We start from the raw sequence: 16002 nt of genomic DNA, 5'->3' as shown, positions 1-16002 counted from the left end.
GGGACATTGCATGTAAATAGCTACACATCAAGCAGAAGGTACCCTCTTCATTATGACATGTCTGCCCAGTTGACTGCCTTCGTGGTCAGAACCATGCAAAGTGAACTATTTTTGCTGAAAAGGTTCATTGTGCTTGAAATTAAGTTCCCTTATGGTTTGCATACATAATGCTGTAATTCATTTACTCTGTAATTGGCACATGTCACATTTGTTCTCTCCACCTGAGAGCTCTCACTTCTATTTAACAGGGGGTTATGTTCACTACTAGTATAAGCAGCTAGTTTCCTTACAAATACATGGAGATATTTGTGCATTCCAGGTTGGCCTAGAACCTGTAGGCCTCCTCCGGCAAACTCCAATTCCTATGATCAATCCCATTAACGGCAATGGGTCTACTTGCACGAGAGAAGACTGGTCAAATGAAAGGACTGGAGTCAGAAGTGCTCATAACCACAACTATATTTATCTATCATTGAGATGTAGAGCATCCACAGCTCCCTGGTGGAAAAGCTGGCTGTTAATTTTGTGCTTAGCAGGTCTGCAAGGGAAAAATCAGTTTAGACATATTAACAGGAAAGTCAGTCTGGAGTTTGTCTTAACATTTGAGCCATTATTTAAGTTAAGTGGGCCTGGTTCTCCTCCCACTTAGGTGTAACTCAGGAATTTGCAGGGTCTTCTCCGGGCATGCCTACACAGCAGCATTATTTTGGAATAACTAATGTTATTCTGAAATAACATAGCATGCATCTACACTACAAGCCTTCATATCGAAATACTGTCGAGCTGGAGGACTTCTGACTTCGACTTCTGGTAACCCTCATTTCATAAGGAGTAAAGGAAGAGTGTTCTTCCTTCAATTTCCTGCTGTGTAGGCAGCACCTAAGCAGAACTGAGCTATTTCAACTTCAGCTACTCAATTGACTAATAGCTTAATTTGACTTCAGCCCTGCTGCGTAGATGTGCCAGTCTGACTTTGTGCACTGTAGTGTTGGATTGGTCCCATGCAGGGAGCCAAGCTGTGGATAGTCATTTCAGTGCTCAGGGCGGCGAGTGGTGGAGAGGAGGTTGGGCTTTGTGCATTGCTGGCTAGGAGAGCGGACCAAACTCAGCCCCTCAGGCCTGGGGAAGAAGCACGCTGCTGCAGGCTGCAGCTGGCCCTGCTGGGTCACTCCAGGGCTGCGTCTAGATTGGCATGATTTTCCGGAAATTCTTTTATTGGAAAACTTTTCCGTTAAAAGCATTTTTGGAACAGAGCGTCTAGATTGGCATGGATGATTTTCCGCAAAAGCACAAGCGTCCGTGCCAATCTAGACGCGCTTTTGCGCAAAAAAGTCCCAATCGCCATTTTCACCATCGGGGCTTTCTTGAGGAAAACAAATCTGAGCTGTCTACACTGGCCCTTTTGCGCAAAAGCTTTGTGCAAAAGGGACTTTTGCCTGAACGGGAGGGCAGTGTCTAGACTGGCAAGTTTTTCCGGAAAATCATCTGCTTTTGTGGAAAAACTTGCCAGCTGTCTACACTGGCCGCTTGAATTTCCGCAAGAACACTGATGATCTCATGTAAGATCATCAATGTTCTTGCGGAAATACTGTGCTGCTCCCGTTCGGGCAAAAGCCCTCTTGCGCAAATCATTTGTGCAAAAGGGCCAGTGTAGACAGCACAGTACGCCATGGCTAAAATGGCGATCGGGGCTTTTTTGCGCAAAAGCGCGTCTAGATTGGCACGGACGCTTTTCTGCAAAAAGTGCTTTTGCGGAAAAGCGACTGTGCCAATCTAGATGCTCTTTTCCGAAAATGCTTTTAACGGAAAACTTTTCCGTTAAAAGCATTTCTGGAAAATCATGCCAGTGTCGACATAGCTGAGCAGAATAGTATTTCCGCAAGAAGCACTGATTTCTAACCATAGGAAGTCAGTGCTTTTGTGGAAATTCAAGCAGCCAGTGTAGACAGCTGGCAAGTTTTTCCGGCAAAGCAGCTGATTTTCCGGAAACAGGGGCCAGTCTAGACACAGCCCAGGAGGAAGCCATGGCTGCTGCGCAAGGAGAAAAATCAAGGAAGAGTTTTGCCTCCGTGAACACCAGCCTAGTCCTGCCGAGGAGCCTCAGTGACTCCGAAGGGAAGCTCGAGCACCCCCTCCCCTTCCCGTCAGATAATGCAGCCGCTCCCCCTTGCATCCCAACTCAGCGGGGTGGGGTCGGCCGCCCCACGTGACCCGCTAGCCCCACAGCGCTGTGATCTCACCGAGAGCCTTGCCAGAGTCTGCGCAACACCTGTTGGCAATTTCACCTCCTCGCGTCACTCCGCCGATTGGGTTTCAGGCTGCGATTAAGGGCCTGGCCGCCGCGGGTTAACCCTCGCAGGGCTCGCCTGGGCAAGGCAGCGCCTCCGTTTTGTCCCCCCTCTTCCCAGCACGTCCCCTCACCCCGTTCCGTGGGTTTCCTCGCCGCGCTGGGCAGCTGTCTGCACGGAACACGAGTTGGGAAGCCACAGAACTTGGGGAGGAATTCGGTTTCACTAAAAATAGCCGCGCTAGAGGGACCCTGTGACTTCCCGCTTCTCAGTGCCGCCCGCCTTTAGCTGCTGATCCTTGGAATTGAAACTGACATGCTTCCCCCCTCCTCCCGTCTTACTGAGACCTGGGGGCTGGGCGCAGCGGCAGGGGGTGGTCTTCACCCGTCGAGCGGCGCGGGGAGGGTGCAGAAAAGCACATGCTAAGGACAGGGAGCAGGAATTCTCCCGTGCTGGGACCGGGGGAGGTCTGGCCACAGCAGGGCTGAGCGCTAAGCGGTGGGGGATTTGACGGTGACTCCCAGCCGGGGCTTCGCCACACGTTTCCCGCTTCAGGTAGGTGACACGACCCGAGCCCCCCAAAAGCGGAGGTCGAATCGAGGAGCGCTGGCAATCCGCGCGTAAAGCGGAACAAAAGGCGGCAGCAAAAAGCGGGCAGTGGCAGCAAATCTCGCGCTTAGGGGTCCTCGGGGACGCCTTCCCCTTCCTCTAAAGAGCTCCTCTGACTCGCTGCGCTGCGATTTAACAGATAGCCGCTTCTCTGCTTCCCTCCTCCCGCTGCTGGACGCGTAACTCCCTGCGAGCGCAGCGGATAGCTTGGCTTCGCGTCGGTTCCATCTCGCAAGCCCCCGATTTCTCCTAAGAACAGGCTCAGTCCTGCCCCTCATTAGGTGGACGCTCGGCAGCCCAAGGTAAATTGGGCAGGGGGAGGTTTCTGGGCCCTCCTTGTTCTCCTCCCACCCTGAAACGCCTCTTCCTGGCAGGATTAGGACCAGAGAGGAGTGAGGGCAGGGGACAGAGACGGAATGAAGACGCTGCGGTAGTGAGAGAGTTAATCACAGCAGGACGCTTGACATTAGGCGCTGATATTGTCTAGCTTGAAAAAGGGTCCCAGGGTAACGTGTACACGAAAGAGGCTGAAGAGTCGAAGCAAAGCGACTTCCGTGGCGTGTGGGAACGAACCGTTTGCAGGTGAACGCTGGAGGCTTTTCTGTTGGCGGATTCTCCCGCCTGCTTAAGTTAGGCACTTTTCACAGCAGGTCATGAAATTGGGCACCTACATGCGTGGCCCGATGTCCGGGCGGTCTCAGTGTCAGCAGCTATTCGTCTTCTCTGGGGATCGAGCCAGTTCTCTGGGTACCTGGAGACACCGTGTAGGTGCTTTAGGGACCCAAGTTTTGAAGTGTTCCTCTGAACGTGTCCTCTACTCGGTGGGCTGCGGGGGAGAGTTTTAAGAAGCCCCGACGCAGGCTGGCTAGCTGTGTTTTTCTGATCTGCAAAAAGTCTTCTGTCTAAATATAGAATCAGAAGCCTACAGAAACCTAATGTGCCTAAGACAGGAAAGGGGCGCTCCTCTGATTTCTTCTCTGTTGCATAGCTCCTGTGTGGCGGCAGGAAGGAGGTCACGCCCGAAATTGCATTTGCCAGGACCACCCATATGGGGAGGTGTGCTGTGGTTTTTTTGGTTTTGTTTTGTGGTTAAGGTGTAAAATGAACTTGGAGCCCTGCGTGCCCAGAGTGTATCGCTCGGTGCCTTTTTCTTGCTTCGGATTACAGGCTTGAGACTTTCGTACTGCAAATTGTAACACGAAGCAAAGAGAGACGACAGGGTGTGATTGGAAATGCATAACATGTACAGAAAATAGAATAGCTAACACCTAACGGCTGGTATCTTCGATGTGCTGGATGGCTTTACAACCAAACCAAAACACCTACCCTTTAAGTAGTCCCCAAAATGAGTAGAAGAGACCCAGGAAGGGAGAACTGCGTGCAACGCAGAACTGGACGTTTCCCAAAGCACTTTCCAAAACAAAGCTCCAAGATCAAGTATCTTCCCGAGCCCCTGCTTTGAAAATATAAAAGGGTATGAAGGAGACACAAAGCCAAATTCCTAGAGGCAGAAAACAGACACTATAATATATGGCAGACACTCCTTATTCCAGCAAAACTCCCGAACTACGAATAGTAGTTTGGCCCGAGCTAGGACTGCAGCGATGGGGTTGGAATGGGTTTTATTTGTGGTGAAGGGAAGAGCTGCTTAGTTAGTGGTAGGTTTAAGACATGCTGGACTTGTTTCTATATCCGTATCCAACTCCTCGAGAGGAAAAGTTCAGATCCAAGGCTCTCGCCGCACGTATGTAACGCAAACCTCTTATTTATATATGTAGCCAGTGCATCTAGTGTACGTGCATCTAGTTATATATAACCACCCAGACAGCACAAGAGGGATAAAAGCCATTGCTCCAGCGGGCCCCTTTAAAACAGCCAGCGTCCCAGAAGGAGGAGCCGTGAGGCGATACAAACCACCAGCCAAAGCTTGGAGGAGCCCCGTGGCACCGTAAAGACTAACAGATGCATCTCACGAAGTGATTTTTCACCCACGAAAGCTGATGCCCACAGACAGCGGTTAGTCTCGCAGGGGCCACGGGGCTCCTGGTGGTGTTTGCAGACAGACTGACACGGCTTCTCATCACAAGCTCTGGGACTGCTGGGGGGTGGGGGGAGGATCAACCTGACCCAAGAGGGGGCCTGTCGATCCAACCTGTGGCTTCCTCGCCAGACCGTGTGCCCCGGGGCTAGTGCAAACACTCGCTCCAGGGATGCAGCGAGGAGCGCTGTTCCCGTCGCAGACTCCCTCCGCCTGCAGCTTTCCCCTGCCAGGCTGCTCCCTAGCGGGGAGGGGGGCGGGAGACCTTGGCAGGAAAACGCTGCCCCTTGAGTTTGAAAAGCGGCGACCTCTGCAGCGGCGGCGGCTTCTCACCCTGCCTGCGGCCGCAACAGGCTCCGGCACAGGCCACGCTGGGTGGCTGGAGCCAGGGCGGGTGCGCTACGGCTCCCTCCCCCGGGCAAAAAGTTTGGTTCCACGTTGTTCCTGCTCCCGTGGGCAGGTCTCCCCTAGTGTCGCCTTCGCTGCAGGGCCCCCGAGCTCGCCGGCAGCCCCTCCCCGGGCTCGGGTCTGGAATTTGTCCGCCTGGCTCCCTCGCTGCTCCGTGTCACGTACCTAATCGCTGCCCAGGACTGCCCCGTGCCCCGCTGCAGGGCGCTCGCACGCAGCCCCAGCCCGGAGCAGTCGGGTGCGGGGAGGGGGTTCGCTCCGGAGTCCGGCTAGCACACTCCCCAGGGCCAGCCCCCGCGTGCTTCCCAGGATCGGTGCCCGGGGGGGAGAGAGCATCCCCCGGCAACTGCAAAAGGGGCTGGTGCTGACAGCGGGGGCGTTGCACCGGGCGAATTGTCCGCCCAAGACAGCGAGGACCGGGCCCTTTTCAGCAGGTGGGGGGAGGGGAGGCAGGTTCCTCCCCCCCCAGTTTCCCAAGAGTCTGGGCAGCCTCGCTTGGGCGGGTGCGGGCAGCAGGTTTCTCTCCCTCCCCCCTCCCTAACTGGGGGTAGAAGCGAATGGGGGGGGGGATACAGACCGCTCGATTCCCCCCCCCCCACCTGGCCTTTCCCCAGCCAGGCAGCGACCCCGTTCCGCAGTACCGTGCTCGCCCAGCTTCCCCCCCCCCAACCACCGGAGCAGGAGGGATGCAGCCAGCGCCCCCTCCCGCATCCCTCCTTCCCCCTCTCTCCCGCCCGCTGGGGGCTGTGACTCCTAGGACCGGCGGCGCCTTCCCGGTGGGGCGGGGGAGGAGCGGCGGGCGGGGGGGAGGCAGCTCGCTCCGGTCTCTCTCCCAGCCAGGGACAGGGGGCGAGTCTCCCTGCGGCGGCCGCCCCATTACTCACTGCACCCCCTTTCCTTCCCTTCCCTCCTCTCCTCTCTGCAGGCAGGCGGCGGGCGGGGAGCATCTGCACCGGCCCGGCAGGAGGAGAAGAGATTTTGTGGTGTTGTTATTGCTTCTAGGCTCCCCCCCTTCTCCCTCCCCGTCCCCCCTTTTCTCCCCGGAGCCCGGCCGGCTTCCGCGAGTCTCCCGGGGGAAAGCTCTGCGAGCAAGCTGGGATCTATGAGCGGGAAGGTGATCAAGCCCAAAGAAGAGAAAGATGCTTCCAAGGGTAAGCGCGCCCGAGCCTGCTGCTGCCTCGCATGAACCCGGCTTGCTCCATGCATCGTGCGGCTCTGCTGGGGGCCGGGGAGGGGGGACACAACCCCCTGGCTCAGCCTCGGGTTGATCTGGGGGGGACTCCCCCTTCCTGCCTTGCCCCGGGGGGGGGGGCGGATTGCAATCGGGGCTCGTGCAGTGGCTGGACCAGGTGTCAGTAGGGGTGTGTGTGTGCATGGGGGGGGGGGGTAATTCTCTTCTCTGCTCGCAGCAAGGGGTGGGTGGGGGCGCACTGGGGGCTCGCTGTGCTGGACGCGTCTCTCTCGCTGCGTCTGCAGCCGGAGCCGGGCTGGCTGTCAATCCAGCTGCCCGCCCCGGGCCAGCCACCTTGGGAGTGACCCCCAAGGCCGCGGCCCCTCCAAGGCATCTGGTCTCCGGCGCTTGGATTCTGGCCGCAGGGAATTCAGAGGCTGCGAGCAGGTGGCCGAAATCCCGACCCTGACCCCCACCCCGCCAGGGGCAGAGGGGCCCCTGTTGGACTCTGCCCCGGGGAGGTAGGGGCGCGCGGGGGGATGCTCTGCCTGTTTCACCTCCCCCCTCCTCCTGGCTGCTCTTGCCGTGCCGTGGACGGGCTTTGCTACTGGATGTAAACTGGGTAACAATTGCCATGGAGACGGGGGAGGAGGAGGAGGAGCGGAGTTGTAGGGAACCGCAAGTGGAGTCGTTTGCTCTCCAGCCCTGTGGCATGGCAGAGGAAAGGCTGCTGGGGAGATGCACGGGAGAATGCAGAGGGGTGTTATTTCGGGGAGGGGGGCAAGGGGAGATGCTGATGCTTCCCCCTTCTCCTTCTCATGGCTGGGGCAGGGTTTCCATTAAGAACCCTTGTTTTACACACCAGTTGTGTCCAAGGGTGTAGTATACACCGTAGGCCTGAGTGGACCTTCGCCAGCTAGATCCCAGAACAAGAGCACTGTTTTTCTTAATAACAACAACAACAAAAATCTTGTCTTTCCAATGTGAAGCATATAGTGTACAATCACAGGTGGCAGGGTTTAATGGACTCTACATCCCAAGGTTAAATGTGACCAACAATTAGTCTGTATTAGGCCTAAGGAATGGATGAATATGTTTGGAAAAGTAGCCTGTTTCTTTTTTAATAAGGAGCATTGCTGCCAGTTTTCAATATATCTATATACATTTAATGTATTTTTATGTAATAGAGTAGAGCCACTGGGCTCTTACAGGTGAACTATACAATGTTTTTAACCTTCCAAGAAGGGAACAAGCTCTTTCTGCTTTTTAAAAAGAATTAAGCATTTTTTCTGGATGTCATATATTTGTTTTGAGGAGCCCTAGCACATCTTGGCTAAAGCTAGGTAATTCAGTTTCAAGGCTGACAGCCTTTTCATGTGCTCCTTTTACATTTTTTAAAATTATTTTCTTGGCTTCAAAGGTCATGTTAAAACCATTGCATTATGTGAACTTGGTTTTGTGTTTAATACATGCTTTAAATTTAAGCTTTTTCCCCCTCTCTTGTTATATGGTATCTATTGTCTTCAGAGTATTATTTTGAAATATTTTTCTTGAAATGTTTTTGCTGCAAAATATGAAAATACATAATCTGGATGTGTCCTAAAAACCTACACTTTCCAAAGAGACATTTCTTTAATTGAATGGGCTTTTTCCTTGTAAAAATATGCCCCTGTAGAAATCTGGTGGCAACCATTTTTTGTTAATGGCCTTGTTTACCAAAAAGGTGTCAAAATAACATAAAATACAGAATGAAAGGTTCTGGCATTCTAAGGAGTTGTTTTGCATGACTTAGAACTGAGCTATAATCTTAAACAAGAATATTCTGCAATGGTTGCTCTTTAAACTTGTGTTTAATATTTTGTTCAGGCTGCAAATCATTATCTTTATCTTTACAATGCACTTATTAATTTACCTTGTATCTTTTGGTGTGGCATTCTCATATTTCAAAACACTGACGCAAACACATGTGACTATCACTGTTACACACACACACACACACACACACACACACACCCACCCCTCCCCTGAGTATGTACCATAAAGAGTATATGCCAAAGCCCAGGAAAAATACATTTGCATGAGTCTTTTGTATGCAATTTGGAACTGGCCTTAGCATCTTCTCTCATAATTTAGAGCTAAACTTAAATTGGCTAATATATAAAAATAATTAGATATAATGTAGGGAGAGAATATTTACAGGAAGTTGAATATCTTTTGTAGCAGTGTGTGGCTATAGTTGTTTTCTTTGATCTTCTAAAGTGCAGACAGAACCCCGATATGGTGCCAAGGAGACAATATTTATCAATTTCTGTATGAAATTTCTCTTCAAAGGTTCTGGTACCGATTTCCTATTTGCATTAGTTTTTCTTCAGAATTGTTGGAAGTTTCTTGAGGTGATTGACAGTGATGACATTCCTAACTAAATGTTTAAAATGGATACAACCATTCTTGAAAGGTCTGGTTGTTCTATCTGTGTATCAGAACTGTACTCGGACTGGAAACTAGAGGAAGGGTTGCAATTGTATATGTGTGTGCAATGTGTGTATGCTTTTGGGTTGGTTAACCTGTCCTGGAAAGGGTGATGCACAGTTATATTTTTGAAAAGTCACATGGTTTATTTTGGAGAGATTTTCCTGCATCCTATGTTCTTTCAAATATATTGTGGAGTTTAGGTACCAAACGTACACAGAGCTCTCCAAATACTATGCTTCCACACTGAATGACAGTGGAAATTATTTCTTATTATTTCTTAGTGTGAATTGTATATCAATCTTTCTCTCTTTATATTTTGAAACATTGTATCAAAGAGGAAAACTCTTATTTACGCTCAAAGTAAAACTTTTTTCCTCGCAGTATTTTGAAACTGAACTTGTAACGTCCAATTCAGACCTAATATGAGCAGATGGAACTCCAGCAAAGTCTGGGGAATTATGTCTGTTCACACCACCTCTTTATTGGGTCCCTGAATTAGATTTTGGTTGAAACAGAGTCATGAAAAATTGTGGCACTGGATGTGGAACCTATATAGGAAATAACACAAGCAGAGAACACTGCACGTCTTTTTACATATTTTAGATCAAATTGTCTACTTAGTTGCACCTATGCAAGCCTACTCACTCCAGGAAGGGATTATAATAGAGGGAAGAATTGTCTCTAATTTAAAAATAACTGCTTTCTTTACACGCTCCCTGGAGAGGGAAGCAAGTATTGGCCTCAGCTCTTGTTGGTGTCCCTATTTATAACTACTTACAGAGTTATCTATAACTTCAGCAGCAGCTGCTTTTTAAAATAGTGATGCAGTACCAAAAGAACTGGTATTTTAGTCTAAGTAATCAATATGAATTTAACACCATGAAACAAGGCATGTGCACCCTTAAATTGTGACAAATGCTGCAGCAGATATGAAAACGTGTAAAACACAAACATTGATTTCTAGCTCTCAAAAGGAGTATGAGAGAAGCTGCAAAATACGGCTCCCATCAGTGGTGTGGTCCATTAGGTAACTAAGTTCACATCTGTGGCTTTATCAGTACTCTAGCTGTTTTATAAAAGAAAACATTTTATTTTGAAGAACATAAGTGAGCCCCTAGCATGCCCCCTTACACAAATACAGGGCCTGAGCTTGCTTTCTGCCTCACTGCAAATTTCCCTTTGACTTCCAGGGGAGTTTTGGATGCTAGAAGAATGCTGCATAAATGCTCTTAGTTCTTGCTCTTAGTCCTGAAATAGTATAGCCATCAGAAATAGTCCCCTTTCAATTTGAGTTAGAAATAGTCAAAATGTTCAAAGAATAGTCAAAACGTTCATCCCTAGATATACATGTACTTAACACAGCTTCGCTCCCTGTAGTCTGATTCCTTACCTGAGGTATGTTGAGAAGTGTGGAGGGAGATTGTGTGGGAGAGGAGGATGGAAGGACATAGGGATGGCAGTAGTGAAGCAGATGACTGTTAAGTTAATTCTTTCATGAAAGATTTGAAGGCTTCTACAAGTAGTCTATCTACTCACTTTGTGAACAGGATAGCCAGCATCCCAGACCTATGAAAAATGTTGTTCTGTGTTGGGTCTTTATCAGGATCAGCCATTTGGGGTGAAGGTATTTTGTTTTTCTTGGTTACATTTTTAGGTGAAACATGCCTTACAGGAAAGCAACAGGGCTTTTACTTCTGATCCTCTGACTTCAGCGGGCTTTGGATCAGATCCTGATTTGGATCCAGATCCTTGGAGAATTTATGCTGTTTCATACAGTATTCATATACTATAGCCTAGATAGTTGCAGCATTTAGTACAATGTTTTGGATGAGATGCAGTTATCTGATGATTCCCACATACGTGTCCCCACTGAGTACATAGGAAAAGATCCCCCCAAACTAGTCATGGATTATTCTCCTGCTTCACCCACAATTTTAATTGTGAAGTTGCAGAACTTCACACAGCAAGGTGACCATAGTCTGTCTGTCTTGTTCCCTGCCTTGGTTACAAAGGTTTGATAACTTTACACAGAAGTTGGCTAGCTTAAGCCAGCAGACTGACACAATGCAGGTGCTTTATTTTCTCCATTTGAAGGCAAAATCGAGGGAGTATTTTCAAAGCTGACTGTTCTAAGACTGAAACTCTGTTGAAACAGTGGCAGTCAAGGTGTAAGACTTTGGCAGTGTGGATAGTGTTTTAGCTTGGGGATAGGGGGCCATCAAGCACATTACAAAGTTCAGGTGCCTGGCAGAAAAGTCAGAACTCAGGGAAATCTGCTGCTGCTATGTCTGTGGGAATGCGTCTTAAAGCAGCATGAGCCAATTTATGATTAAAAGGACTATGGGAAACTGAGAAAAATAAACAAGTGGATCTCAATGGTCAGGACATTCACTAATTTATGGGACAATTAAGTACGTAACAGACACCAGGTGCCTCTCTGGGGCACCTGGTGCTGGCCACTGTCGGCAGACAGACTACTGGGCTAGATGGACCTTTGGTCTGACCCAGTACAGCCGTTCTTATGTAGACACAAGGAATAGCAGTATATAAGCAAGATATGCTGCCAATTTCCTGATCTGAGCCTATTGACTCAAAATATGTTGCAGACGGGAAAATCATTGTGAATAATGCCTCTCGAGGAAGATGCCAAACCTAGTGGAAGGCAGGCGCTTCTCTTTATCAAACGTTTCCTTGGCAATTTTGGCAGACTTCCCCAGTGACAGCTTGAACCCGACCTCAGTTTTCCGTTCTGGTTGGTAGCTGCCAATGATAGATTGGGTCTGTCGATGGTCTATGGCTATTATTGACTTCTGTGTCAAAAGTTGTGTTTATATCTTAAATCTCTTACTCAGAATTAATGGTTAAACTTGGCTGTATTGTTTCCTGCCTATTATAATTATAAAGACACCTGCATCATTCCTTTTGGAGAATTTTTGATCTCTGATATACTTGACAAAACATCTGTATTACCCCCTGTAAAACTATGGCCAAAATCTGAAGCTAAGCCTCCTTATGTTTAATATTAACACCCCAGGTGACAGCAGAATTCATCTCTGGGCTTTAGGTCCTTATCCATTCAAAATTCCCATTGACATCAGTAGGAGGTCTGTGTGTCTAGCTGTAGGATTAGTTCCAATTAGTGGGCTGTTGTTAACATATTCATGCTTGGAATATTTACAGTAACAGTCTCTTGTTATGACTCATTATCTGTATCTACATTTGGTTCTGCAAATATACAACTCTTCTAAAGATGTAATAATGCCTTTTAAATCTCAAGGTAGTATTCTCAACGTGTGACCTCTGTCTACCGGACACTAGCAATTAAAAACATGAAAATCACTTTTCATATCAAGGTTCTACAGTATTCTCACTATAGTTTCAAAATTAATTTTCTGTATTAGTTGAAGGAGTTTGCATTAAGCTGACTATTATAAACCCCAGTTCTGAACTTTGGGACTTAGTCTTTTAGCTTATATACAGCTAGTGTCTATGATGAAGAGCTTCCTGATTGGATAGAAGGCAATTTAACCCTGTCATCTTCTTATAACTAGGATTAGAGTGAAACTTCAAGTAATCATACATGCCTCTCAGCAGGTTACAAAATCCTATGTTCAAAAGAAAACCCCCAAGACAAAGGAAGCCAAAAGGGGAAAAAATATTCCCCAAGAGCCCTACTGGGAACTTCCAAAAGGGATGAGTTCTGGTATCCCATACAGACCAAAAAGTCCCAAATCTTCCAGGATCACTACATGCCCTAGTTCTGCATGGCTCCTGGGAAGTAGCCAGCAGGTCCTTGTGACCCGTAGGGGTCCAGGGAGGCTCTGTGTGCTGGCCCTGCCCTGAACACCAGCTCCACAGCTCCCATTGGCTGGGAACTGTAACCAGTGGGAAATTCAGGGGAAATGCCTGTGGGTGTGGACTGCATTCAGTGCCTGCCCGACCCCTCTGCGTAGGAGCCGCAGGGACCTGCCAACCATTTCCCAGGAGCTGCCTTAGGTAAGTGCCATGTGGAGCTCCCACACCCTCCATCCCCTAAACTCCTCGGCTCCAGCCCTGAGCCCCCTCTTATACTCAAACTCTCTCTCTCCCAGAGCCCACACACTGTCCCACACTCCAAACCCCTCGACCTGCTGCCCCTCGACTTGTCCAGAGCCTCTTCCTGCCCCCAAATCTCTTCATCCCCAGCTTCACCCCAGAGCGAACTGCAGCCCTCGTGTCTCCCCTGCACCCCAACCCCCTGCCCCAGCACTGAGGCCTCTCCTGCACTCCAACAACCTGCCCCAGTCCAGTGAAAGTGAGGGAGGGAAAGGACAGAGTGAAGTTGAGGTCTCAGGGAAGGGGCAGAAAGGTGGCTTGGGCCTTTGAAACAGGGCAGGGGGCAAGATAAAGGTGTTATCATTAGACAGTTGGTAACCCTAGCTGAAAACCAGATGCAAGATCTGTGCAATTTTTTTTTATTATTCTTCTGTTTTATCCTTGCCACTTGTACCTGTTTGTGTGTGTAGATGCTCCTGGCTTTGTGCACTGAATCTACAGCACATGTTTTGCTGTAGGAGGTACATTTCTATACCTTTCTCCCCCTTTATGCAATGAAAATCGGAATGGTAAAGGATGGAAAGGCAGTGAAAAGAAATACAGATTCCGAAGTAAGAGTAGTAACATGGGGAAATTCAAAGAGAGTTAAATACAGACTATGTTCTGTAGAGCTCACTTCACCTTTGAGATCTGTAACAATTCTCTTCTTTGCTCCTAACTCAGACCTGTGCTACAGCACTGAAGGAGTCCTCACCATTATTTTTCATTTCCACTACAGAAGTCTGTCTTCCTTGCTAAATAGACTAAAAACATGAGAAGGCACCATTTTTCTGAGGCTTTGTGTTTCAAGTCACATTTTTAATAGTTGCCAAAAAGTGAAAAGTTGAGTTCAGGACCAAACTGCTTTGCCTTACTCCACCGAGGGGCTCCGTTGACTTCAGTGGGAATGCTGTTGTGATAGGGCTAGTGTAGATCAGGTCTCCATGTAGATCTTCATGTAGATCAGAGATGAGATATAAAAAATACTTATACATGCAGTTATAGTACTTTTTTTTATTATTTTGCATCACCTAGGCTAATGCAATCACTGGGCTTCTGACAAGATGGGGTCAGAACCCTAGCCTGAATTTGTCAGTCTAATTTTTTTCAGTAATTACATTCAAATCTCCAAATTGTTGCAATTCAAACATCTTCCTACTAAGATCGGTAACAAATAAAAGCTATGATTTAAGGGCCAAAAATAGAACTGGGTTTAAAAAAGAATTAGATAAGTTCATGGAAGATGGGTCCATCAATGGCTATTAGCCAAGATCATCAGGGAGTTAACTCTGTGCTCTGGACATCCCTAAACCTCTGAGTGCCAGAAACTGGGACTGGACAACGAGGGATGGATCTGTGGATAATTGCACTGTTCTCTTCATTGCTTCTATTGTATCTGAGACTGCCCACTGTCAGAAGGCAGGATGCTGGGCTAGATTGACCATTGCTTTGATTCACTATGGCTCCTGTTATGTTTGTAATTAATATTACAATGGCTGCAGGCTAATGTATCTCTTTGGGTAGGTCTACACAGCAGAATTATTTCGAAATAACTTAAGTCTGCGTCTACACAGCAAGCGGTTATTTTGAAATCATGTCAAAATCCTGTCAAGCTGGAGGACTTCTTACTCTGACTCCCGTAACCCTCATTGTATGAGGAGTAAGGGAAGTTGGAGGAAGAGTGCTCTATTTTGAAATAAGTGCTGTGTAGACCCTCCCACTTCAAAATAAGCTATTTTGAAATAAGCTACACAATTGACGTAGCTCCATTTGTGTAGCTTATTTCGAGTTAAGCCCTGCTGAGAGACGCACCCTTTATGAAGGGAGAAACAAAATAAGAGTGGATCAAATCCCAGGCTATTTCTACACTACGGGGCTTTATTGGAAAAAGGTACACAAATTGCGCTCCGCAATTTGCGTACTTTTTCCGATAGTTTTTTCGGAAAAGGCTTTTCTGAAATTTGTCCCATCTACCTTTGGCCAATTTTCAGAAAACCCACCTCTTTCAGAAGAACCCTTCATCCTCATGGGAAGTAGAAGACGGGGCTTCCGAAAGAGCATGTCTGCTCTTCCGCAAAAAAAAAGGGAAGAGCAGACGCGTTTCCTGGATGCGGCATAGTTTTTCCAGGATACCGCTGGTATCCCGGAAAGCCCCCATAGTCTAGACATAGTTCCAGTGCCTTACTGATCTACTGATGCTATAACATACGCTTTAGGAAATTATATGGCTCTAACATCTGCCAACAGGCTGCTCAAGAGGAAACTGATTCTTTCTCTCCCCTCCCCCCCAATTTTGTCCAGAGGCTTCACTGCACCTTCCAGCCAATGCCCTCATGTCTTTGTATGAGAGAATCCTAGTTAGCAAATAGAATGCTTCTTTTACTAGTTTCATGGCTGGTGGCAGGCCTGGTACTGCTTACCAAAGCTGCCTTTTCTTTTTGCCCTCGCGTTCTCTAGTCTAGCTTAACTTTCAGTTGTTGGATGGAATATCTAGTGCAGATTCTCAGTGCAAATTTATCCCACAGCTTGCATGTTTCATCCTTTCCTCCCTTGTGTGAACTTTACCCCAAATTTGTTCTGTGTTACCAGGGGTAACAAAAGCAAGTATTAGGTAATGTGCCCTCATGCAAAACACCAAGACTCACAACGTGATTTGCAAGAGGAGCTTGAGGAGAGAGAATGCTTTACGGATTTGGGTTTAGTGACTCCCATAGAAAAAGGAAGGCAAAGAGTAGGAACGTGGAGGAGAGGGCAGGAAAATGAATGTTGAGATTTCAAGTGTTTCAAGTACTTTTGTAGATAATCTTTTTTTCCCCAGGCCAGTTACAATGAATGGAGACTGGATGACAGCAGAAAAAGGGAAATAGACAGTACTTGATATGAAGCACCAATTGCATTTCATGACAAATCCCTGAGACATTGACATTTTGTATTTTTCCCTC

The 16002-nt window shown here is 48.0% G+C and overlaps 1 protein-coding gene across 5 annotated transcripts in view; it reads left to right on the top strand.

Moving 5' to 3' along the window:
- Positions 1–2391: 2391 nt before the first annotated feature.
- FGF13 (fibroblast growth factor 13) overlaps positions 2392–16002 on the top strand; it is a 408650-nt gene continuing 395039 nt past the window's right edge. For 2 of the 5 annotated variants that reach the window (XM_075941056.1, XM_075941055.1), the window contains exons 1-2: positions 2392–2843; positions 6269–6494. In XM_075941056.1, coding sequence (XP_075797171.1) covers positions 6446–6494 — 49 coding nt within the window. In that variant the 5' untranslated portion in view covers positions 2392–2843; positions 6269–6445. Of the gene's footprint in view, positions 2844–3226; positions 4914–6268; positions 6495–16002 lie in introns of those variants that run through there. The other 3 variants (XM_075941051.1, XM_075941053.1, XM_075941052.1) reach the window with 3 other exon arrangements.

Source organism: Pelodiscus sinensis, chromosome 13 (genome assembly GCF_049634645.1).
Source record: "Pelodiscus sinensis isolate JC-2024 chromosome 13, ASM4963464v1, whole genome shotgun sequence".
Classification (NCBI taxonomy): domain Eukaryota; kingdom Metazoa; phylum Chordata; order Testudines; family Trionychidae; genus Pelodiscus; species Pelodiscus sinensis.
This window is presented reverse-complemented; position numbering and strand designations above follow the sequence as displayed.